The sequence below is a fragment of the Neodiprion lecontei genome, chromosome 1 (assembly GCF_021901455.1).
Source record: "Neodiprion lecontei isolate iyNeoLeco1 chromosome 1, iyNeoLeco1.1, whole genome shotgun sequence".
Classification (NCBI taxonomy): domain Eukaryota; kingdom Metazoa; phylum Arthropoda; class Insecta; order Hymenoptera; family Diprionidae; genus Neodiprion; species Neodiprion lecontei.
In genome coordinates, this window is record NC_060260.1 from 20,402,923 (window position 1) to 20,429,392 (window position 26,470).

Consider the following 26,470-nt stretch of genomic DNA (forward strand, 5'->3'; position numbering starts at 1 on the left):
CCAGTGGGTTGGGGAGAAAACAGGTGGACAAGGGACGCTAGATTCAGGATAGGAAGCGAGATGAGGAAGGCAAAGAACTGGGAGGAAGAGGTAAAGATAAGGTGTAGGGTATGTGGGTGGGAGGACGAATCATGGGAGCTGGCAGGAGGACGTAAGGGCAATGTTAGGAGAGGAGGGAGAGAGAGAAGGATGGATGAGAGAACTGGAAAGGGTCAGGAATGTGAGATAGAAGGAAAGAATGAGGGATGAATGGGAAATAGAAGTCGAGTAGGATAAGTATGGTTAAGGTATAAAATAATATGTAGGGTATAAAATAAGATAAAATAAGATAAAGTAAAGATAGGTGATAAGGTAAAAATAAGATGTAATGTAAAAGAATGGCAAGGAACGGCAAGGCACAGGACTAAGGCAGGTAGAGAATAAGTAGTGATAAGTTAGGACGTAAGAATAGGTTAAGAATAGTGTAAGAAAATATGTAAAGGATTGTGAAAGATGGGAGAAATGGGAGTCGCTGTAACCCCAAGGGGAACAATAAATACAACATACATATTATCTAAATCGACATTTGTAAAAAGATGATTAATCAGTATGAAAGCCGCTATCTTGTTTTAGACAGTTTGAATTTAATAGTCAGTTTGCTGACAGTTTGGCTGCAGTTTGAACAAATAGTATCGAATATAACCTATTATTCGACAGTTTTTTGTAAAAAAAATATAAAGAATTCAAAAAATAAAAAAAAGCTTCCATAGCAAGATGAAGAATGGCGTCAAGAATGTTGTGTCCAAATTTGAAACGGATAGCTTAAAAATTTTCGTTGAGAGCGTATATTGAGGTGGTTCAAAATAATCGACTATACTTTCAGTCACCTTAAATAGTTATAGGAAGAGGATATAAGGTGCCTGTTGAAATTCAAGACCGTAATGTTAATATTCAATAGTTTCTGAAAGTCATTTTTCAATTTCCATTTGATTAACACGGGGACAAAATATTACTTTCATTCTGACTTTTGTCGCTCAGTAACGAGGCAATGTACACTTGGGGATAATGAATCTGAGACTGCTAATTTTTTACACTAGACAGTTATGTTGGCAACACAGAGAAACCTACAGCGCCATAATGGGCTGAGCCCGAAACAAACTCAATCACAATAAACATAACATAATCCATGACCGTCGAATCTAACATTAGAATACCGCGGGGATAATGACTTGTTGATGTGTCAGTCCATGGGTCATGGGTTATGTTATGTTTATTGAGATTGAGTTTGTTTCGTGCTCGGCCGACTATGGCGATGTAGGTTTCTCTTTGTTGCTAACACAACCGTCTAGTGTAAAAAATTAGCCGTCTCAGATTCATTGTCCCCAAGTGTACATGAGATATCGTAGATTGGTCAATTATATAAGTAAATGATGCGAATTCGGCTTCGAGTTGTGTCTAGATTCCGGTATTTCGTATCTTCAAAGTGTAGTATGTGAAGTATTGCTATTGCAGCGGATGTGACAACAGCAGCTCAGACTATTGGTTACGGCTAATATTTGCTTTCGTGCAAAATAATGCTTGAAACTTTGATTTCCTTTTTCAGTCACCCCCTCCAAATTTATGAATTGTAGTATGATATTCTTTTTAGAGAATTTCACATTTCAATACGTAGCAATCTACAGTTGGACCTCGGCTATCGTGATCTTGATTGTTGCAATTGCGTCGAATATCGTAAAGAAATTGTTCGCTACGATCCCGACCATCGCAATCAGCTGTAGCTTCCCTTAAGCTCCACCACTGAACTTCATTGAGTTATTCGCGGTTCGGAATATCATCGTATTTGAAAATTCATAGTAGTCCCAACAGTTCAATTGATTGCATGTAGACTTAATTTCGTTCCACAACAGCAACAGTCATGCTCGATAGGCTGTGTCCCAATTCCATCCTCGATAACTTAGAAAAACGTCAATCACTTTTCCAGTGTTGTATACGCACGTCTCCTAATCTCTTCCAGTCACGTTTTCTTTCTCGCTCTACCTGCTTTCGTTACTCTCGGTCTTCATATGCGCATCACATGTGTGCGATAGAATGTGAAGGAGTGTGGAGACCTCTCATGCGTTGCGATAACCGAGGTTCCATCCAATTGTCATTTATAATGAAATCAGGATTGTATTGAACCCTTGAACTTTTTAAATGCCCGTTCTATTATCGCATGTTTTCAGGTAATAGTTGTTTCTATAAGACCACGGATGCGGGTGGTTCTCACGCATGCCTTAGGCGGGACAGCCATTGCTCCGCCACAAGTATCGTGGCAGCTAGTTGTCATACAAGCCGCAGATTCGACCCGTGTCGTTGATCCTGTGTTGGCCTTAGCTCGAGATGATGCCGTACACTTCTACCAGGTATTTATTAAATCATTTCCTTTCCACTTTATCAATGTAAGAGCAATTTTAGCGAAGACTTTTATCAAAAATGGTTGCATTCAACCTCCAAATCTTATTTTACAACTTCACTTCATTGCGAGTATAAAAAAATCCAAGGAAACTAGCGTATAACAATTTCTGAAACTCGAGTTTCACGTGGTATAATTACAATAATTCATACAGCAATTACCAGCTTCAAACTTCTTGATATCTGTATGGATTTGACCCCGACTCCCACCGAATTGATTGCCGATTTATATCCTACTTGTACTTTACCAAATACAGATTTTCTGATTTTTCAAGATTTTCTGCACCTGCCCTTGAGGAGTAGATATTTTAGATCTCATCTTCCGTAACTCGGAAACTGTGCATTTGGGAGACGAGTTGTGGAAGGAAAAAATTATGTTTTTTTTGTATTAGTGAAAAATATAACTGTACAGGGTTTCCTATTTTAACTTGAAGAACTGAATAACTCAAAAAATGCAAGCGAGTCAAAAAATGTTTGAAACAAAAGTTATTGGGTATCGAAAGGCTGATCCAACTATGACCTTCACTTTGGCATTCACCTTCATTTCTAATGGTATTTGAAGGTCAACTTGTGTTTTTTCAACTCAGGTTCCGGGAGAGCACGAAATTCTACGTTTAGATGGGTATCCATGTTAGAGGTCAAATTGACCTCTAGGGGTCATTCAAAGGTCGAATTTCCGCTTGATGCACGAAAGCTTGTAAATTGTGATATTGCTGTTTGGGTTGAAGAATGCCATACATCGGTGACTAATGATATGTATTTTTGATATGGGTCGAAATGTCCGTAAAGACCAAACTAATGCATTAAATGACGCATTGCACGATTCAGTCACTTAAGCGCTCACATACTCTTGCGCACGCTCAAATCGAGTAAATTTGAAAATTATTACGAGGGGTGGCATGGTGAAAATAAAAAAAAATTTAGACTTGACATTTTATTGGCTTGTCAACTCTAAGAAGAAAAATATAATATATAAAAATATATAGAAATATTTCTTACGAGTATAAATGGACTACTGATGAAAACCATGGCGCCTCCTTATCGACATCATAATTTCACCAAAAATAAACCAATCTGCAAAAATAAAAAAGAATCTTGTGAGATTAGGTAATAGTAATAGTCTGATGTAAGGAATTTTTTTCTTCAAAAATGAAGAAAAACAGTATTTGAAACTGTAGTAGGTATGAAATCAGAAAAAAAATTATTTTTTAATAATATATACAAAAAAAAAAACCTCTCGATAGACTATTGTTACGGGTTTGAGCAGGTTTGATTCGACAAGCAGTTATCGAATCACCTCTATAGCCACCCAAGATGTTATTTGGGTAATTCGGGTACGGTCTTGTCGCTGTTCTTAATCCGGAAATGACGGAAGGAGTGATAATGAAATGGAGAAGGTGTACCATTTGGTTGTATAAAAGCTTTATTAGAACTGAGAAATGTGTAATTGCGTAATTAGGTGATTTGGATTAGGAACAGGTGAAATGAGTATTTGGACTGGAACTAAGGTTGAACCTGAAAGTTAGAGTTGGAGTTGATTATACGAACGTTGGAATAGGAATGGAACCGAGGTAAAGAGCAGGAGTAGACCAAAGGTGTGCAAATCCAGTCGGAATGGTGGGGAATAGAATTAGCAGAGTTAGCAAAAGGCAGTGGCGTTAGCCAGAATGGAAATAGGAGGACAGGTTGAGACGATAAGGTTACACTCAGAAAAAAATGTGGTTGACTTTACTATAAAAAATTGTGTGCTGAGGGGACAATACGAATTTATAGTTAATAGAACTTATTGCATTATGTTTTTCCGAACTATGAACTTATTGTTACATCTGACTAAAGTTTTATCGTTAATGGTACAATAATGAAGACCTGACCATATTTAAACATTAGTGCGATAAATGTGATAAACTTATCGTTACTAGATTTATAATTTAGAAATTCAATACAGAAATTTTAGATTACAGTTTTTTAACTTTACTATACGAGTTGAGTAGCTTCATCGTAAATGTATAGTAAAACTGTGGAATGAAAAAAAATAGATGAGAAACTCGTAGATAATTCATGTCAATGATTTTTCGTGAGTGCAGACACCATTTTGACAACTTATCAGTAGCTACAACCGTTGGAAAACGCATGTTGGATCGATTAAAACCTAGCGCACTATTTTTTCCTAACCGGGGCTCGAACCCTTTTCGCTCGCAATGTTCCGATTGTAAGTCGGGCACCCTACCTACTACGCCAAACTACTTTATGAGAATCTATGACCTTATTTGATTCATAATAAAATGTACGGTCCATACGGGCATGACGGGTACAGTCACTGAAAACTGATTAACAAGATTATTCCATTTATCAAGTGCATTCAGTAGAATGTTTAGTAAATTCCAAGTACCGTAAATGAAATTTGCAAATACGAGTATACCTAATACATTTACTGCACAATGAAGTAAATTCAAAATACCCTTTTGCGTTTTTCCAACTAACTTAAGCAAAATGACAAAATTATAATGCACATTTATTGAGAATGCTTAGTAATTCACTATATAACACGAAATTTGTAATTCAACTACACTTTTGTGTTATAAATGTGTCGTAGATTTTCAAATATTTTCAACAGTGTATGTATAGTTGTCGAAACTATGTTCGTATGATCTTGTCTGAATAATTACTGTATCAGCGTTAACCATATTTAAGTCGAGTCAAACTATGTATGGTGCATTCAACTCTAACAAAAGTTGCAGGAATCATCTCGGGTGGTCTAAATACTTATCCGTAAATAATTGATTATAAATTAGTTAATTAAACCATACTCTATACTATCGAAGACTACAGAACAGAGCTTACCGCACTATACGAATATAATCCTGATGAACAACTGTATATGGTGAACATTATACCAAAAAATATAGTTAATTGTACGATTATTATAGTCCCTTTGATGTTCTTGGATTAACTAGAAGTGTGTGGTAAAATTAACATTGTATTTGTAGTGCGCCAAACGATAATTTGAGTAAATTCTACTATAAAAATTATCTTCACGATTATAATATTTTAACTATACAGATTTTTAACTATATGGGCAAATTTTTTTCTCAGTGCAAGTCTGTACAGAATCGAAAGATTTATTAATAAGCAGACCCCAACAAAAATTTACACCATTGTTCAAGGTTACCGATGTATGAAACTCGTTGACCCAAACAGCAATAGGATCATCATTTACCAGTTTTCCTGCACCAAGCGGAACTTTCACCTTAAAATGACCCGTAGCGGTCACTTTGACCCCTAACATGGATACCTATCTGAACGTAGAATTTCGTGCTCTTTTGGAATCCAAGGTCAAAAATAGGGGTGTTTACTTGAAAACCACAAGTTGATCTTCAAATCACCGTAAAAATGAAGGTCAATGCCAAAGTGAAGCTCAAAGTTGGGTTAGGCCATCAATACCCAACAACGTTTATTTGTAAATTTATTTGATCGGCTTGCAATTTATTGAGTTATTCAGCTGTCTAAGTTGAAATGGGATACCCTGTATAATATAATTGTGTATAAATATGTCATTTTTTGAGTTTTCTGAAAACATTTGGCCATATCTTTTCTTCAGTCTACTTTTCATACGGTAACCTGTACATTAATGTTCAAAAAGAAGCGTAGCTCCCAAAAGACGGCCGGACTCACTTTGCGTCAATGTAAAAAAGTTTGATTTTCAGTCAAAGAAAATTCACAAAAACTTTCAAATTTTTCGAAAACACCGTTTTTATGAAAAACCGATTTTTGTGCATTCTTCTTTAGAACCAATGACTTACGATTTTCAGAAAATTCTGAAATTATTATTTCCAACCAATTCAGAAAAAAATATAACTATTTTTCTTCTACCACTTTTCTCCCAAATGCACAGATTTCAAGTTATAGAAAATGAGATCTGAAATATCTACACCCAAAGAGCATGAGGAAAATATCTGAAAAAATTAGAAAATGTGTATCTGGTAGCGCAGAAGTATGAAATGAATCGGCGATGAATTCGGTGGGGCCCGCGGTCAAACCGCGTTCACGTTCATTTGGACTACCCCATATAGGTATAATACATTATCGAGTGAGCTAAGTGACTACCGATTCATACCAACATTTACATCCATTGCATTACTAGCGAATTTATTTACATATTGAGACAACGCTATTATTCAAGTTTATTTTTTCAGGTTTGCACGGAACGAAATTCTAGGATACGTCTTTCACCATTGCAACGTGTTACTGTTTCCTATATGATCAGCAATTTAAGATGGCTAAACGCAAGGTCCCTGGCACTGCTTGATACGCAGGAAAAATTGCATTTGCTTGATGTCAGATTGCAAGACGAATTGGAAACTCTGGACTTGAGTAGAGTGGGAATTTCCTATGCATCCAGTCATTTCAAAGGATTGTCTACTGGTGGCAATGTCTCAAAGGTAACGAGCTGAAATATGATATAGCACGTTCGATGTAACCTTCACGATTATCGCAATTTCAAGCTGATTTGTATTTAGGATGGTCCACCGACTTTCTGCCAGATTTTTATGGTAAAAATACCGATATAACCACAATTTGGATATGTTTTTGAGTACACTAATGCTGGTATACACTAAATATGTGATACAGTGTACTCTAAGATATGAAAATTCTTCAATTTTCAGGCCTCCAGGCCATACGTTTACGAAAAACGCGTTGACAAATTTGACTCAAGTTTTGAATTAAACCATTGTCTTCCAATTTTCAAAACTGCCTTTCCTCATAAAAACACGACCTAAGGTGTGTTTTGTCCGAAAAATGTTTGTTTTTTCTGAATATGAACCCATTGAAAGTAATACTCTTAATACCTGTCAAAAACACGTTTTTTTACATTTGCAGTCTGGATGTGCGAAAAACCTAAAAGTAAATTGTTTCTCTCAGTCTAAAAAAAAATTAGACATTTTGGAGTATATCCTGAGATTTTTATAGTACCATGGCAGTGGGATCGTGTTTACTTTGATATAAATGTTCCAGGGACCTTGAATAGTATAAGTGTACGGGGTGGTCGGGTTTCATCGCCCCAAGCAAATATTTAAGGGGAGTAGGAGGCAAAAATAAGCCGAAAATGGGTTAGAATTTAAATGGCATTTGTGAAAAATTTAAATAACATGTATACATTTTCTTAGTTTTGGCTACAAATGTCAGTGAATGAAGGTTTGAAAATATTAATATTTGAGGGAGATATGGGCGGATATAGAAGACCACGCGTCTTATGCGCTGCTCTTTCATTGCCACGATTCCGAGTGAACGGTCAAAGTTTTTGGTAATTTTCAAGCGCCATTGTCTTTTTCGAATATTTTTTTAAAAATATGAAATTTACAAAAATGGCAGATAAAATTTGCAAAATATTGAAAAATGAATTACATTTGCAGTAACAACAACAATAATAAATTTTTGATATAGACGTTGGCTCACTTTGTAAAGAGAGTTGATATCTTCATTTTAAAACAAAGAACAAGGCGATATTTTACCGTGTTCTTGACTAATCGTAGCAAAACTAATGGAAAACATTGCTTAGAGAAAAACACATGTAAATATGTACCACACACGAACGTACGGTTATCTTCAACGCTCAATATTTTTCTTCATTATCCATAGTTTTTTACGTTTACCACTGATTTTTGTCATCGACAAAAATGTAACAAACAACTTGGAAATAAGAAAAATTGTGTGTCTTTTTCAGTAGTTTATAAAGGCAAATTGAATTTTTACCACATCTTCAGCCGTCAAAGTCTTCCTAGTCCCTCTGAGCTGCAATCTTGCGAATTAGTAGATATACAAGGCCGGTTCTGGATACCGACCAAGCCGGCTATTCGCGCATCCCAGACGCAAACCCTTGAAGGTTACCCCCACTTTCGTAAGATAAAACGTGCTCTGCCGACCGCTCGTCGGTAAGAAAATCTCCCAAATGACCATGATCGTCGGTAAAAAATCCTCCAAATGGCCATGATCGTTGGTGAAAAATGCCTGAAATTGCCGTGGTATTACCCTTTGTGGGATAAATTGCGCTCTTCGTCGGTAACGAAAATCATGCTCGTCGAGCGGGATCGATAACTGCATTACCAAGCGCACTCCGTGAATCCTCACGCATTCCAGCGGACCCCGTGGATCCTTGGATGTTCGACCGAGAATCCTGGCATGTCCCAGGTTTTGAGAGCTTCCAGAAGGTTCGAGAAGATTATCCGGCGATCAAGAGGTTTCGCGGGCGGAGGTACGACGTTGGGAGGCTCATGCAACGGCCTTGAACGAATCTAGGCTGACAAACAATTCGTCCAACGTGTTTCGACTCGACGTTGAGCGACATGCGGTCGAAGGATTTCGTTGCGACGTTGAATTCTAAAAGACCCCCTCTGACCTTGAACGAATTTCAGGTCGACAAAACAAATCTCGGAATTGTCCGACGAAAACAATACTCGGAATCGTCCGACGTGTTTCGACTTAACGGTGAGCGGCCTGCCGACAACGGATTGCGGTGCGACGTTGAATTCTGGAAGGTTCTGAAATTTGTATGCGGCTGCTTTGACCCTGAACGAATACAGGCTGACAAACAATGCGTTCGACAAGTTTCGACTTGACAGCGAGCGGTCTGCGGACAACGGATTGAGTTGCGACGTTGAATTCCGCATGGTTCTAACGTGAATCTGTAACATCTAACCAGGTCCACCGTCTGTACAAAATAGGTTAGCTTCGGTAGCTTCTAGAAGTATTTCAAGGATTCTGTATACCTAGTGGGAGGAATACGGCTATAAAAGTCTGAATTTCAGGTCAGAAACATAGTCTTGCATCTTCAGCTCTCTTGAGGAGTACTTCAAACAAAGCAGTATTAAAACAGCGAATCGATCTGTTCTTAAAAAATATTCACGACTTGAAAACCGTTATTAACTAGAAGTCAGAACTCAACAAAGTGACAAAAAAGTTCGCAAATCTAAATTTATCAAGAAACTCATACCTACTAAACATTTAAAAAAAAAATGGATTTCACGAAACTCAACAAAGCTGCAAGCATGAACGAATTTCTACCGACGAAGAAATTGACGGAGCTGGAAATTTTCAAAATCTACAAAGTCACCAACATTCGACGAGTCCAAACGAGGTTTGGGCAGCGTGTCGTCACAGACCTGAAGAAAGAATTCAGCGTATTCTTACCAGCACGGATTGAGCGACTGCTGAACGAGGACGAGACCCAATATCAAAAATGGGTGCAGACGATGGAGGAGAAGTGGTTGCTCTTGCAGTATCTGGGCGGCCAGTACGGTCAAATTGAATTCAAAGATGCGTCGACTCTCGCCTAATTTGTACACCGTACCTGGACAGCGTGTGCAGCGCCTCCGACTCTCGAATAAGTTTCATCAAATAAAAAACCGAATCGTTATCTCCATTCCAATTATATGTATGTGTCTAGAAGAAAAATCAATCATGATAATAAATAACATTTAAGAAAATTATGTGGACGATGATGATGATGATGATATAAATTTCTATCAGAAAAACATGTTTTGTTCAACAAAAAAATGTCTGCATTTTTTTTGTTCTCTTCAACAACGTTTTAGTCCAATAGTGATCTGAAACAGAGAAAAAACAAATAATGAAATTTTTGAAAATTGGAGAAACCTAGTGTCACGTCCGGAGCGGTCTCGCACGCGACGACTTAACCCTCTAGTATAAATGCCGATGCGAAGTTCGAATATTCGCGGCCTTATTAGGCCACTAAAATGTTAAATGAGAGGAGATAGGTGACGCGGCGCCGAGTGGCGTTAATAGCCGATACGGTCGCGGTATTCGCTCGGCCAGCGAAAGGGGGAAGATTTTCGGGGACAACGGGATCTCTTTCTCTTTCTCTCCGGGGACGTTGAAGAGACTAGTCGCGTGCCACTTCATAATAACTGGAGAAGGAGGAAGGGAGGGTAACGTGGACTGGATACCGACGGCCCATCCCGATCGAATTGAACACCTGAAGATTCCACAAATTAATTCTCCGCCAAATCACCACCCGAGAGTCCCCGGAGTTTAAAAGAAAGAGCCAACAATCGACGAGGCATCTGGATAAGATGAGTTGCTAAGACCATCGTAATTTCGCCCTGTAGGGATTGTACGGCTAGTGAACCGATCATATATTATTTAATTGTTGTAAAAAAGGAAAATCGGATGTCGGTCTGGTGGATCCCGATCCCTAGAATTAAATATACTTTTTGTTTTTTGTCTAATCTCACATTATTGTACGGCTAGGAGATCGATCCTATATTCTTTAGTTATTTTAAAAAAGGAAAATCGGACGTCGGTCTGGTGGAGCCAGATTCCCAGAATTAAATATGCTTTTTGTTTTTGTATAATCTCACACTAGGTAACCTTTAGAGGTTTATTCTTAATTTTTGGTGGGTGAGGAGGTGATCGTCCTCTACAGGGCGATCCTTGCGAAATGGATTGGAGGATTTCAATATTATTGTACTAGAATGTTTATGATGGAAAGCCAAATGTTTAATGAAAAAGATAGCAAGAGAAATGGGAGACGGGGAAGCTTACAATGGTTTTATCTTAATGTTTACTCTCTCTCTCTCGCACTTACTCTTCGGTGGTTCAGCTTTGAATTCGCAGAACGGCTCACTCTTTCACACTCACATTCAATTAAGACTACACAACTTGATTAAGTTCATGGCACAGCTTCCTACACTTAAAATCTAACTTCGAAAGGCTGACGTCGCGACGCGAGACGCTTTGAACACCGCGTATAGAATTAGAGGAATTCACTCTCTATCCGTCGGTGACTCTAAGACTGATAACTCTATACTCGACAGCTTTGAAGGAGCCTATTTCCGTTGACGTTGGTTTGATCCTGTCTCTAACGGGACTGACTTCGCTCGCTCGTCCGACACCCCTTGGAGCATCGGGCAGCGAGCGAAGTTTTTGCTGAATTCACAATTTTGGAATAAAGGCTCGCCTCGCGACGGTCATCCTCGAAGCGCGTGATCTCGTGCTCGCCTCATCCCCGTGTTGATTACACCCGGGATCTGGCGGGCGCGGAGACGCTGACGTTGCTGACCGTCAACTACGCCGTTGCGCTTTGGTTGTACCACGAACTGTTTTATAATGAATATTTTATGAATTTAAAGCTATGCTTCCTCGTCTCTAAGCGATATTAATTGTTATCGACATGGTTATGATGATATATTCGGGTGTGAATATGCGGCGTTCGTGACACTAGGACCACGTAAGTTTTATAATTGTTATGGTAAAAAATGAAGAAAGGATGTATCACCCGATACTTTGAAAATTAAAGAATAAATTAACCAACAAATAAATATTTCTTTCCTAGAGCATGTAAATTTTCTTACTGCAAAAATTAGTAAAACGAAAAAAAAAAATGGTCGTTTTTTGTTAAGATATAATATCAGCTTACACTTTTCGAAACCGCCACGTTCCGTCAGATTCATATTTAAGCAGCGTCAATACTCCTGCCTCGTGAACATAAATTTCATTCTTATTGTTCCCATACGCAGCGGTTGCCATTTCGATTCCGTTCATAAGTAAGTTAACCGGAAAGCGAAATGCCCATTCCCGCGGCACTCTGATGTTAGCCGTTATCCGAACTGAGGAGACAAAAAAAAATGAACACATACGTTTGAAGTTTTGATTGTCTATCAATGATCATTGAAATTTGAGAAAATAATTCCGTCAGACATGCAAATTCTTGATTGCCCATTACAGAACCTTAAAAAAAAAATTGTAATATTCTGGTACAACTCACCGATCGCGATGGTGGCAAAATTGTTTGAACAATTAGTTGAAGGAAGCTGAAAAAAAACGCACACACGCTAAATTATTTCTATTGACTCAAGCGAAATCCCTAGTTGCACAAGAAACTTGAAGACTTTATAAGTGCATTGATTTCAATCACCCACCTTGACAGTTTGAACGTTCGACGGCTATCCATACCAAATCATAAAGTGGTTGACACTTGTCGGTTACGTTTGCAGGATATATCCTTCTCACTCTGTCCTACTGCACTAGTGCGTAAACCTCGAAATCGTGAAACTGACACCGTGGGGCAAAGTAAAACATCCCCGTAACGCTCTCGGTGAACGATATCTACTAAGCCTATCACAGTTCCATGTATAACTCTAGCGATTAGTTCACTCTCACAGCTCTCTCTTGTACATGAGGCGTGCGAAACTTCTTCGCCAAGTTCCAAGAACTGCCTTGCTATCTTCCACGCGCTGCATGTTCGTTCGAGTAATATCTTGAAATTTTTTTCGCTCAAGAATATTGCATACGGTTGTTCACGAATTTTTGGGCAATGTGTGAGTCACGTCGTTGTTTAACCATAAAAGGGACCGTGTCAGCGTAGAGCGGTCATTCTAGAGCAAGCTTTGCAACTCTATCTTTGTCAAGTGCGTGATCGAAAGAAGAAGAAACAAACATGGATTCCGAAAAGTGTTTGAAGTAATACAAATCATGGAAACGGCGTTCAAGATTTCAACTGAAAAATTGTCACCGGCAGAGATTGCAAAATGGATTCGATTCAGAACCCAAAACACCAGGCTTTTGAATAAAATCATACGCAACAACGCCTTAACGATCGGGGAGAAGACAAGAATTTTGACTACAATTGGAATTCTGAAATCGTTGACAGCCAAATTTCAACAGTTTCAAAAAGTGGGTGACGGATTACGAAGCCGACGAAGAAGCGATCGAGTACGGTAGGAAGATTTGGAGACAGCTTTCGAGAGCCGAATTCGAACGGGAGCCGTTATCAATCTACAGATTCCTCGAAGATGCCAAACACCTCATCGTTGTCAGAATGAAGGCATGCTACGAAAGGCTGGAGGTTTAAAAGCCAACTGCATCTTAACCTGCAAATTTGGTGTGACAAAAAACGCCGAACTTGCTGAAGAAATGAAATATTTCAATACCAGAAACCAGATCATCCTCCAGCCAACTGACATACACGAGTGGTTCGAAGAAGATGTGAGACAAAAAATGTTAAGCAAAGTCGAAGATTTTCAAGAGAAAGACTCTGGTTGGTCGTTGACCAAAGTGATAAATTTGACTGTGAATCTGAATAAGTACGTGCCACTACGAGGCGGTGTGTTCACATACACACCACTACCCAAAGATATTCAAGATAAGAAGGCTGTCGTCAACATCCGCAACAGCGACTCATATTGCTTTCTATGGTCGGTCACCGCAGCCCTCTTTCCAGCTCACACCAATCACAGCGTAATCACTTTCTATCCGCATTCCAGCTGCTACGGTATGATAGTTTGAATTTCCCAATGTCCTTAGATCAAATTCCAAAATTTGAGAAACTTAACGGTCTTTCAATTAACGTTTATGGTATAGATTGTATTGAAAAACAAAAGCGCAGTGAAATTGTACCTATTTATTTCGGCCGAAACAAGTTTGATAAACTAGTAATCCATCTTCTAGTCTTAGAGTCTGAAAACGACGATGACGATGATGATGATGGTATGGAAAATATTGAAAAGAATGTAACACACCATTTTGGATGGATTCGAAATTTGTCGAGATTAACAAGTTTCCAAATTTCGACAAGCACCGTGGCTAAAAAATTACATAAATTTGAATACCGATTTGCGGAAAAAATCTCACAACGAATTCGAGAAAAATTTTGACAAACTGATGAACAACGCAGTTTTTGGCAAAACAATGGAAAACGTGCGAAAGTACAGAGATGTTTGATTCATCACCGAATGGGACGGACGGTACGGTGCTAGAGCTACCATAGCCAAACCTAATTTTCACGAAACACGTCTGGACTGTGAAAACGTCCACTCATTTGGAAAAACCGCGATTTGTCATGCTCGGTTTTCAAACGAATCGAGAAAACAAAGCGGGAAAACATACCAGTCATCTTGATCACTGTAACATTACTGACGTCAAACTCTTCTTGAATTCTCAGTATTATCCCCACGGTAACCTGAACTTGGACATGAGTCACAATCGCTTCGCATGACTGTACGAGATGTACGCAAACTTTCAAGCCACCTATCACGGCAAAGAACCCGAGTCTCTGTTTACGAAGAGCGCATTTCTACAGTGCGAACCTTTGATTGTCATCGACTGTTTGAAACAAAACGAGGCTCTAAAATCTGGACCGGTAGATATTCGTATCGAATTCGAGGCGAAAAATAACTTCCCTACTGGTACATCTGCCTACTGCTTGATTTTACATGATCGTATAATTGAATATCATCGGCTGAGTGGTGGGGTGAGGAAATTGGTATAAAAACCTTGAAGGTTGTGACAATCGATTCAGTATTTTTCACGATGTAGTTCATAGTCGACGTACAAGGATTCAGAAGACCGGGTCCCGGTTTTACCCCGAAGAGTTGGCAGTTGTATTACTCGACGAAGATACCAACTCGTCAATTTTTCTTTTCAAACCTCCGTACGATTGGAATTATCTACTCGCTCCATTAAAAAGCGATAATTTGTGGCTGTCACGGATTTATCATGGACTATCCTGGGAAGGTGGTGATCTACCATTCGAGAAGCTTGACTTTACCATCGAATGTATGTCGCTGCGTAATGCTTTAATAGTTTACGTAAAAGGTTTGGAGAAGAAAAGTTGGCTGCAGAAAATTCTGGGTGCAACAGTTGAAGTCGTTGATTTGATGGATTTGGGTTGTCCGTCGTTGCAGAAATTGAATAAAATGTCAGATACGAATTTAAACCGTACGCATCATGCTATATCACATCCAAACTGTACAGCCCAAAACCTATTGTTACTGCGAAATTTTTTACTTGAACACAAAAGACAATCTGTATCTACTCGAACAGTTTATTCATTTCCATTGCCTGAAGCATGGGTACGATACCGTCGAGTAAGAAACATGTAATTACACTTATATATCAGCATTATGAATTTCATGTAAATTTGTCATCTAAAGTTGTTTTTTTCAATAAAATATATTTTCGTCATCATTTTCAACCGTTAATTTAGAACCTCTGTCCTGCTTGTTAAGAGTTTATTTCAGAACCTTCCAGAATTCGACGTCGCACCTCAATCCGTTGTCCGCAGACCGCTCGCCGTCAAGTCGAACTTGACGAACGCGTTGTTTGTCAGTCCAAGTTTCCGAGAATCTTTCAGGGTCAAAGAAGCTTTTTTTCACGGTCCCGGACTGCTTGCTGTCAAGTCGAAACTTGTAGAACGCATTGTTTGTCAGCCTATATTCGTTCAGGGTCAAAGCAGCCGCATACAAATTTCAGAACCTTCCAGAATTCAACGTCGCACCGCAATCCGTTGTCGGCAGGCCGCTCACCGTTAAGTCGAAACACGTCGGACGATTCCGAGTATTGTTTTCGTCGGACAATTCCGAGATTTGTTTTGTCGACCTGAAATTCGTTCAAGGTCAGAGGGGGTCTTTTAGAATTCAACGTCGCAACGAAATCCTTCGACCGCATGTCGCTCAACGTCGAGTCGAAACACGTTGGACGAATTGTTTGTCAGCCTAGATTCGTTCAAGGCCGTTGCATGAGCCTCCCAACGTCGTACCTCCGCCCGCGAAACCTCTTGATCGCCGGATAATCTTCTCGAACCTTCTGGAAGCTCTCAAAACCTGACACATGCCAGGATTCTCGGTCGAACATCCGAGGATCCATGGGGTCCGCTCGAACGCGTGAGGATTCACGGAGTGCGCTCGGTAATGCAGTTATCGATCCCGCTCGACGTGCATGATTTTCGTTACCGACGAAGAGCGCAATTCATCCCACAAAGGATAATACCACGGCAATTTCAGGCATTTTTCACCAACGATCATGGCCATTTGGAGGATTTTTTACCAACGATCATGGTCATTTGGGAGATTTTCTTACCGACGAGCGGTTGGCAGAGCACGTTTCATCTTACGAAAGTGGGGGTAACCTTCAAGGGTTTGCGTCTGGGATGCGCGAATAGCCGGCTTGGTCGGTAAAGAAGGTGTTTGTATCCAGAACCGGCCTTGTATATCCACTAGAATTTTTCAGTTTATCTTATCTCAAAGTATTTGCAAAAAGACGAAGAAAGACGAAATTTTTCGATGCCCACTAACATTAAGGAACGATGAGAGATACATGAAAAAGCTTCCTACAAAACTTGTAGCGTTTCAAAGGGAAGGATGATGCTGATCTGGGTCTATTTGGGGATTGTGCCATTTTCGAGATCCCGCAAAAGAAGTTTGATTTCAGGTAGGAAACGCATATTTTAGATATCAGCAGCTGATTGTCAGATTAAAGACAGATATACAGCAACTCGCAAAAAACTGATTCAAAATCATCTTACCGTATACCGTCTGAAATTTGAAACGCCAACTATCCGTAATATTAAACTAACAAGGGGGCACCCGGACAGATGGATGGACAAGAGACGCAAGGGGTGGTTTAAGGGATGACCACTACGATCAGGACCAGAGATGACCGAGACTACACGAACGACTGACAACTGACGACTATATACCGCGGATGGCCAAGCCCGAGCGCATAAATTCGCCGACGTTCGAAAGCTCGGCAGCAGAACTATAACAAAGAGCTCATCTCACTCACCCTGCCATTTGTAATTAGTTCACTTTGCCGAGAGTAAGTAATAAATGAAGTAAAATTTAGAAATCTTAGAAATTTAGAGCCACTAACTTAAAGCGTACAGCGGACTATAAATTGTTTAAATCGTGGCAATGCGATAGAATATCCCTTTAGCACTTACCTACAAATTAATCTCTCACAAAAACACGCAGGGTCACTGTATCATTATCAATCATAAAGTATGGGTACAAATCATTTTAGTTTATTACACAGGCTATTATTCTTTATTTCACGTGTCCTGAATTCTGAAGTGACCGCATTTACTTTTCAACACACCTGGTTTTTTTATAAACTGAAAAAAAACGTGTACTAGTTGAATATATATTTAAATTTAGTTAAATATATATTTATTCAAACGTTTGCAAAGAAAATATTAATTGCAATTGTTACATTACGATTTTTCTGAGTGACATCTTGAGCGTTTTTTTTTATAAAATTTCGCTTGGGCGTGATCATATTCTAATGACCAACAGTAATCAGTCACCGTATTTACATTCCATCGACTTTGGTATCTTGTTTTCATAGTTTTTATGTCATTTAAATAATTATTTTTATGAAAAAACTGAAAATTACTACTATATTGATTTTGTTGAAAACCATATGTGATATGATGAAACGAGTAATGAATTCGTAATCAGTGTCACCGATCAGTGAAAGAAGGTAACAACATTCCATAAAATAAAAATCGGATCGGCCCGTTTCCACGCATGCCCGCGCGCGTGCGTGTATGGTTTGTAAAATTGAAATTTAACCTGTCAATAAGCAGAAGAAGAAATAAAACATGTAGATTTTGATGATGAATGGGTGGCTAATCACGAATCTGAAGTCAGATTGTAAAACCCAAAATATTCTGATTTTGGTAGAATTTGATAGGCCGAGGTTTTTTGAGTTACCAATTACGAATCCAATGTCAGCCTTACAAAATTTGTAATGGTGGATCCATTATAGTGGTTCAAAACACAAAAAAAAATAATCGTCATATTTACCTGTAATATAGTATCCGAGGTCTTTCATATCGTTAATCACGAATCTGTAGTTCGAAATTCGAATTGATATTATTATTTTTTTCTGTATAAACTTGGAATCTGCAGTGTGAGAACGGGAAGTTCGAGAGCTGGCTTATGGTCAGTCTAAAGCAGCTTGATTTTCTTTATATTCTATTTTGTTATTTTATTTTTCTTACATATATTGTTTGAGTTTTGCACTTTGTAGGGGAGACCGGGGTAAAGCTGGCCCCAAAACGTTTAAAGACGAAAAAAAAGGTTATTTAAAGTTAAACAGTCGTGTGAATTGTTCTCTAGCTAAGTTTGAATTTTAAAGTACGTGAATTTCTGTTATTCAGCCTTGTAAATTGGTAAACAACTGCGAAATACGTGATAAACTCGAAGAAGTGCAAAAGTGCCGGCTTATTCCATACATGGGGTAAATGATATTGAATAAAAATTTTAATTCACCTCATCAAATTTTCACAATAACATACATATACCTATGTAATAAAGGAACTTTCAAACTATTGTATCATGACACAGTACGTACTTATATCGTATTTTGTGCTACTTACTTTTGTTTCGCAACTAGGTGGGACACGATAACAATCTGTATACAAATATCACAGAAAAATATATTATTTCTTATCAAATTATCTACGCATCTTTCGTAAGCCCACTTTTGACACTCTTGGCACTATATCGACTGACTACCGCCTGCAGATTCGGTGAATAGTGCCTGACACATTAAACAAAACATCTCGAATCCTCATGTTTATTTGTTTTTCTTTTCTTGTCTTGCAGCTGCTTTTTCTTTTGTCTTTATTATTCTCTTTTTGGTTCTTTCCAATTTTTCAACACCTACTACTTAATTTTCTTTTTTGGTTATTTTTTTGCTGCAACACTTCAGTTGTATGAGGACGCGAAGTCACAATCACAGTATTTCCCTTACGTTTAGAATGACTAGTGACTCGATTACTATACTTAACTTTAGGCAATGGACGAATATTTGCGATGCTGATGGTTATCTCTTTTTTTTATGTTATTAAGATTAATCTTTGGTGCCGCAGCGTCTACTGAAGCGCGCATCACAGTACTTGTTGCAGGGTTTGTCGAAGAGCTTATAGACGATTTTGTTGAAGCTCTCGTGGGAGAACTTCACACAACATTTTTTGTAGGGCTTGTCAAAGATCTTGTTACAGGTTTTTTTGCAGAGCTCGTCGGAGATCTTGGCGCAGAATTCTTCGCAAAGCTTATCGTAGTGTTTATTGAAGAGGTTATCGAAGATCTTATTGCATCTCTTTTCGGAGACCTTATCACAATTTTCTTTGCGAAACTTGTTGGAGAGGTTGTCGTAGCACTTCTCGTAGAACTCGTTGAACACCTTGGCGTAGCGTTCTTTACAGAGCTTTACGAAGATTTTTCATAATTTACACCTGGCTCCTCGTACAAAAATTCGAAATTATTGATATAAGTTATACAATCTTTGGTTATTATTGGTACATTGTTGATCTCAATTTCTGTGACAGGATCGTCTCGAGCGATGTTGTTACATTCTAGCTGATTATGTGTAATTTCTTGCAATTCCGTTATATCTTCACGTACTTGATGAAAATCGGTAGTGATAGCTGGGGCAAATTTTTAAGTATTGAAGATGTACGTAAATCTGTTGAGTGGGCATATTCCTGAAGACTGAAAATCACTGATGGCATTTTGTGGTACAGCTGCTCGTAAGTAAGCTTTTCCAAAGGATTCTCCAACGCTGCGTAAGCTGATCACTTGTCCAGGGTGATTTCTCAGCCATACTACACACTTTTGGCTGTAGTAGGTCTTCAGTAGATACATAAATGTTCGATTCAGAGGTTGATTTTATGATATATGTGCGCTGGTATTGTAACGGACAGCTGGTCGAGGTCACCTCTGACATCAGCTATGGCCGTACATACGACAGATCAGAACAATAACAGACGGTGACCCACGCCTCGCTGACACATATTCACTCGACGATCCACCGGCAAGGTCATGGATAAGAAAGAGACGACGACGATGTAGCATGTTGGGCGATCACGACGAGTATGAATAGGTAAACCACGGAGAGCATCGTCAGCAGTTGACCGGCACAGCGCTGAAATGACTCACTGGTCAGGGGTAGATTTTGTAAAAGAGCAGTTGACCGGTATGGGGCCGAAATGACTCACTGGAAAGGATTAGATTTTCAACCAGAGCAGTTGTCCGGCAAAGCGCCAAACTGTCTCACCCAGTTTTGATAACTAGGTGTTTCTAGTCTGGAGAACACTATCGAATTTAGCTTCAGTAAATTGTAATATCGAACTTCGAGCAAAGCGCTTAGTTCCGACTTCGAAACATATGATATAAGTAGAATCCACGATAGCATGAGATGTCTAGAGCGATAGGAATTACTTCATAGAGCATAGAATAGAAATTTGAACTATGAAAACAACAAGGAGCAGAATCTATAGATTCCTGCAGTATTATTTTATTTTTATATTTTTTGTTTGTTAATTTGCACGGTTGGTTTTAGAACTTAGTTAATCGAAGCACAGAGCGCGGCACTGTACCTAATTTGTTGATTTAAATTTTGTTTACCTAGATTAAAACTTATTTGGGATGACTTTCAAAATTTACACAACGCGTCTGTTTCTCTGTCCTACACGTTCATGTTATTCAGAATTTCACCTTGCATAAAAAACCGACAGGCAGCCAAGGTTGTCCCTGGTCTGCAGGATCGACGTTGTGTTTGGGTTATCAACCCAAGACCAGAAGTAGGAAGGCTTACTCCGAGTTCGCAGTTAAAAGGGAGCACCGGGAAACCTGTGTATCCGAATAGATGATATACGCCTTACTCTCTTGTTTCCGATCGGTATCAACAGCGACACAGCTCTTGTTTTACGTGAGGGAGCATAAGACAGGAGGTGCTTGTTCATGAGCCAAGGCGGCTTCGGAATCACCTAAGTCCGTATAGCTAATTGATTCAGGGTGTTTTTGGGTCGGAAACACCGATCCTTCTTTTTGCCCATTAGAGGAGGTCCTTTATAGTATCCATATTTACCTTAATTTCAAGGGTTGAGGCAAAAGAACTATACAATAACGGGGTTTTCTCATGAGTGCAAGCCTCAAGGAAAACGTACACGTTACAATATATACAAACCGTGAGTTACTCTTGCTACAGTAGCAATATAAGGAGAGTTCCACTTACAGATTCCTGTTACCGACACTTACCGATATCCTCCCCAGACTCAAATCCTTCTCCGCGATGACGTCACAGTCTGCCGTACCGACCTGAGGTCAAAGATGTGCAACATTACCGACAATTGTATCGGTCAACGGTTAAAATCGCACTACCTTACTGACAATTTTTATCGGTTGGAGGTCAAAATCGTGCTACTTCATCGACAATCTTACCGACCGAAGGTTGAAGTCTCTATGTTGTGCTTGCGTGCTAACGTTAGAGGGTGCAACGGGGGGCGTGAACTTTTTTATCGACCTGGATGTCGGTTACCCATCCCGCATTCTTTTCCCACGATAGGACTGCTAATGTGTAACATCAATCACCTCAAATTCTTTTCCCACGGTAGGACTGCTGATGTGTAACATTAACCACCTCACATTCTTTTCCCACGTTATCAACAACGCGAAATTCCAAAATTAATGGTTCTGAGAATTGTTTTTCACGAACTCGGATGTCGATACGTTATCATCAATTAGGGAAGAGTGAAATTTCGAAAATTTCAGGCAAGTTGAAAAATTAATAACAGAGCCAGGTATCTAGAGATGCTTTACCGGAGACTTACTCCACTAGACCACCTAGCCGCCCTGACTACAGTGTCATTAATTTCTCTCATCAACTGTATTTCGAAAATTGTTTTTGTTTTCGTGTGCCATTGAATATATTTACATTAATGTAAAGGTTCGATTCCTGGCTCCGTCGTTGATTTTTCAACTCACCTGAAAATTTTGAAATTGTACTCTTTTCTAGCAAATTTTTCTTGCCATAAATATGATATGTTGTATTTCATATCAGCAAAAATGAACGGCCCGGCGTTCAAAAATGGCTAAGTGAATGTATTTCACATCAATAGCCACATACAGCACATGTGTGCACATATCAACAAGCTTTACACACAAGTCAAAAATGTGTCTCTTCGCGACGAATTTCAAATGTAAAGTTATCATCAACGTGAGATTCTTTTTGGCTTGTAACTGTAATGTGAACTCGACGATGAATTTTAAATGTGTTCAGTCAAGGCCAGAGTGCAAAGTCGACCGATAACTGCGGTAGTATACATTCAGAACTATGGATTTGCGGTGTTGGGTGAATATCGCTCTAGGAATGCGAAACATAACTCGGTTTGAGTACAGCTCGGTCAAGGATGTAGAGCAAGGTTGAATCTTACATGAGTTTCGTATTAGAAGGAAAATTCTCTCTTAAAAGCTGAGGTAAAGGTGTAAAATTAATTCGTGAATGTTCTTTACAAAACAGTTTTATTAAGTACAATTTTCGGGGTACATTTGCCAATCACTTGACAACGATCGTACAGTAGTTTTATTCAACAGTATCGTAACCAGGATAATATATTCGCCAGAAATACGAGATCGTTCTTGTAGATGCTTCTGCGCAGTAACACGAATCATACACCCTCGCCATCCGAACTGTGTGATGATTTTGTAGACAATTTTGAAGCAACAAAACGTTTTGTGCTGCACATATTGCGTTGGGTATTGTATGCACGTCACATCTTAGAGACACAGCTGAAGTTTTTTGCAACGTTCGCAGCGAGGAACAGCCTTAGTCCAGTAAATCGATGATTTGAACTTTGGGGACGATTTTAAGCAGCCAATCTCGTTTTTCTTCTCCTTTTACGTACGCAGTTTCAGCTTTGCACAGCCTGTTTTCAATGATCCATTCAACTTCCTGAAACGGTATGTTTCCACAGCTCCAAGTTAAACCGTGAGAATCACGTTCCAACTAAGAATTTTGGCTTTTGTATTTCACGTCCAGAGAATCCCATTCGTAAAGTGGCTTGAAGAAAAACATTGATGGAGATTCTTCCGAGTAGATTGAAATTATAGCCAATTCTTCCAATGTGAAGGTGTTGTCGGAAGGTCTACGAAAACCTTGGATGTCAGCGATTAGCGCCATCTTTGAATTGTGCGAGATGATGGGAACGGGTCAGCTTTTATACCAACGTTTTTACCCCACCACTGAGTAGGTTGTATTCGACAATACGATCATGAAGAATCAAGCAATACGCCGATGTTTCAACAAGAAAGTTGCCTTCAGCTTCAAATTCAAAACGGATGTCGATAGGTCTGTACTTCAGAGATTCGTTTTGTTTTGAACAGTCGATAACGAATGAGGGGACGTCTCGAAGAAATTCACTCTTTGTCAGCAACGGCTCGGGGTTCTTGTTGTTGTAGGTAGCTTGGAAGTTTGCATACATCTCGTACAGGAGCAAGTACAGATTATGACTTATGTTGAGGTTCAAGTTACCGTACGGATAAGATTGTGAGTTTGAAATAGCTTGACGTCCGTGATATTGCAATGATCGAAATGACTTGCGTTCTTGCCGGTCTTGTTCTTTCGACTTGTTTGGAAACCCAAAATGACGTATCAAGGTTTTTCAAGCTGAGTGGAAGTTTTCACAGATCAAACATGTTTCGATATTGTGGGAAATATGGGATATTCGTACAATTCCCAACTGCGGAAGCTCATCGAAATAGGCGGATCTGTCTGGATTAAATTTAGTAGGTTAACTTTTTTCTGATCCACTAGTTTCAAATACGGTATTAGACATTCGACTGTATTGATCATGATTTTGAATTCCTCCTCTTCATTCTGCATGATTCCGTTAACGTCAGTTTTTGATCTCGTCAAAATTAACTCATGTTTAGCGTTGACAACGATCTTGCGGTAGTCTTCAGCGAAACCCAATATCATGCTGAGCGGTATCACTACGTCAAAATTACCCTCGGCATCGGTTGATTTTTTCTTCTCTTTTATATCAAGACATCCAGCGTTCTACATTAGCCAAGTCTGACCAGGGTACAGGGAAGTGTAACCCTTCATGAGACTGGTCAAGCCAACGTTCTTTCATCAATCTCAACCGCATTAATTTTATAGCGAATTTCCTCAAATAAAAGACAGATGGCGTTGTTTACGAGCTTTGTGTTCACAGTAGCTGTACCATCAGGTCTGAGGAGTCGTTCATGAATATGTACCGAAGTATTGCTGGGTAATATGCGTAAATCCTGATGCTGAGCGTTGATTCGAATTTCATCGCTGTTGTTGACAGTTGACGAGGCGTAAGGTTCGTGAGCGTGAATCTCGTAATGCGCAACGGATTCGTCAAAGACGACTGGTGTTTGAACGTTCAAGATTTCTTCCTCCATGGTATGTAGCAGATAATAAAACAGCAAAATCGGATTTTCAGTTGTCGGAATTTCCTCTTCCACAAGGTGTCAGTTACAGACCCAGAGCTATCAGGAACTCCTCGTTCCCAGGTGTTAACGGTTCAAGAATCGATCGATGACTGACTTGATCGGGGCATGCCGACTTACTGATATACCTACTCTTTGCCAGTCTGTTATATACCATACCCATTGTTTATTGCGATTTGATACGTAGTCTCACAGTAATAACTTCTCCACGAAAATTAACCAAGTTTCCGTCTTGAGCCACTAACCGAAGCTGAACGTGATCTATGGTCCTGAGGGTGATCAGAAGGTAAATGACGTGTGACAGTACTTCCACGATCTTATATCCTGGTCGGACAGTCGGGAATAACTCGTGAATAGTGTGTACTTCATGTCCATTGGCGTAGCCGCCCGTTGTAATGTAATCCACTCAACTCGCTACGCGTTGACCTTGAGTATAGTTCCATGCACGTCTGATTCGTAAGTTTTATCAACCTCCAATACACATGGTGTGAATCCCAAAAGTTGAGCAATGGAATCGTTCGTCTCAAAGTTAATCATGTGGTTGCATGTGATTTCGCTGCGTAATGTATTATTGTTGGATTTGATGCTGAGCCTAATATCTGTATTTCTTAGCACGTTTTGAAGATACTTCTCTATGTCCTCGATCTTGTAGCTGCCGGTAGGTATGTTGATCACTTTATCAGCTACGTAAATTTTATTGTGACCAACATCAACGTTGGGAATCGAACTAAAGGTTAACAATTTTACCAAGACAAGAGCATAACTTTTATCACAAGCAAGTTCGACTGACTTTGATGAATCATGCACCATGTTTATATAGCTCACCACTTAGAAATTTCAGACACAAATGTCCGCATTCAAATGTATTATAACCCTGGTACCTTTCATGATTGTATCATGAAATATACTCACACTCTCATACACACACTCACACTGAAATATACACACACTCACATATTCACACTACCAACGCCGAGGTATTTTATGAGGTCTGAGGGTGGTTGAAGGTTGCCGAAACTGTCAAAGTAATCGATATTATTGTCCCGTTTCTTGTATGCAACCCAGTGTGTTCCCGGACCGTCTTTGTCGTCAAGGTTGATTATAGCTCACTCCTTTTCTCGTGGACCGTTTTTAGGCATTTTGTTTCCCATAAAAACACCGCGGAAATGCGGAACCTTAAAGGTTTTTGCATACTTCAATAAGTCCCAATCAGACCCATGTGAAGTTGGCAACCCACCAAAAGGAAAGGCATTTTTTTATATTTTAATCGATTGTACTCGATGTGTACCTGATTATACCACCTTAAATTTTGTTTGTACCTTAAGGGGGAAAAAATGCAAGAGGAAGGAAACTTGGTCCGCAACTCATGTTGAGCTAAATATTTTGCGTTAATGCTATTGTGAAAAGCATCGTTCACACTCGTTTGTACCGATGTTATTTTAGAAAAAAAAAAATTTGATTTTTTTCGATTTTTTTCCCCAATTCCCCTAATTTATTTCAATTTTTTTTCCCCAAATTTATTTCCTTAATAAATGAATAAATAAATATGATCGTTGGTACAAATGGGTACACATGATTTCTTGCAGGTACCAGCGATATTATCGTCGGTACCAATGGGTACAAACGATATAATCGTCCGTACCAATGGGTACGAACGATATATCGGTGGTACAATGAGGTACAAACGATATAATCGTTAATACAAACGGGTACAAACGATTTCTCGATGGTACGATGAGGTGCAAACGCTATATTCGTTGGTACAAATAGGTACAAACGATTTCTCGATGGTACAATGAGGTACAAACGATATAATCGTCCGTACCAATGGGTACAAACGATATATTGGTGGTACAATGAAGTACAAACGATATAATCGTTGGTACAAACGGGTACAACTGATTTCTCGGTGTTACAATGAGGTAAAAACGATATAATCGTTGGTAGAAATAGGTACAAACGATTCATTGATGGTAGGAACT

The 26,470-nt window shown here is 39.2% G+C and overlaps 1 protein-coding gene across 1 annotated transcript in view; it reads left to right on the forward strand.

Moving 5' to 3' along the window:
* Positions 1 to 26,470, forward strand: part of LOC107224482 (vacuolar protein sorting-associated protein 8 homolog) — a 165,528-nt gene that overhangs the window by 42,446 nt on the left and 96,612 nt on the right. Inside the window, exons 5-6 of the mRNA XM_046732629.1 lie at positions 2,202 to 2,381; positions 6,624 to 6,869. Of these exons, the coding sequence (XP_046588585.1) occupies positions 2,202 to 2,381; positions 6,624 to 6,869 (426 nt within the window). The remainder of the gene's footprint in view (positions 1 to 2,201; positions 2,382 to 6,623; positions 6,870 to 26,470) is intronic.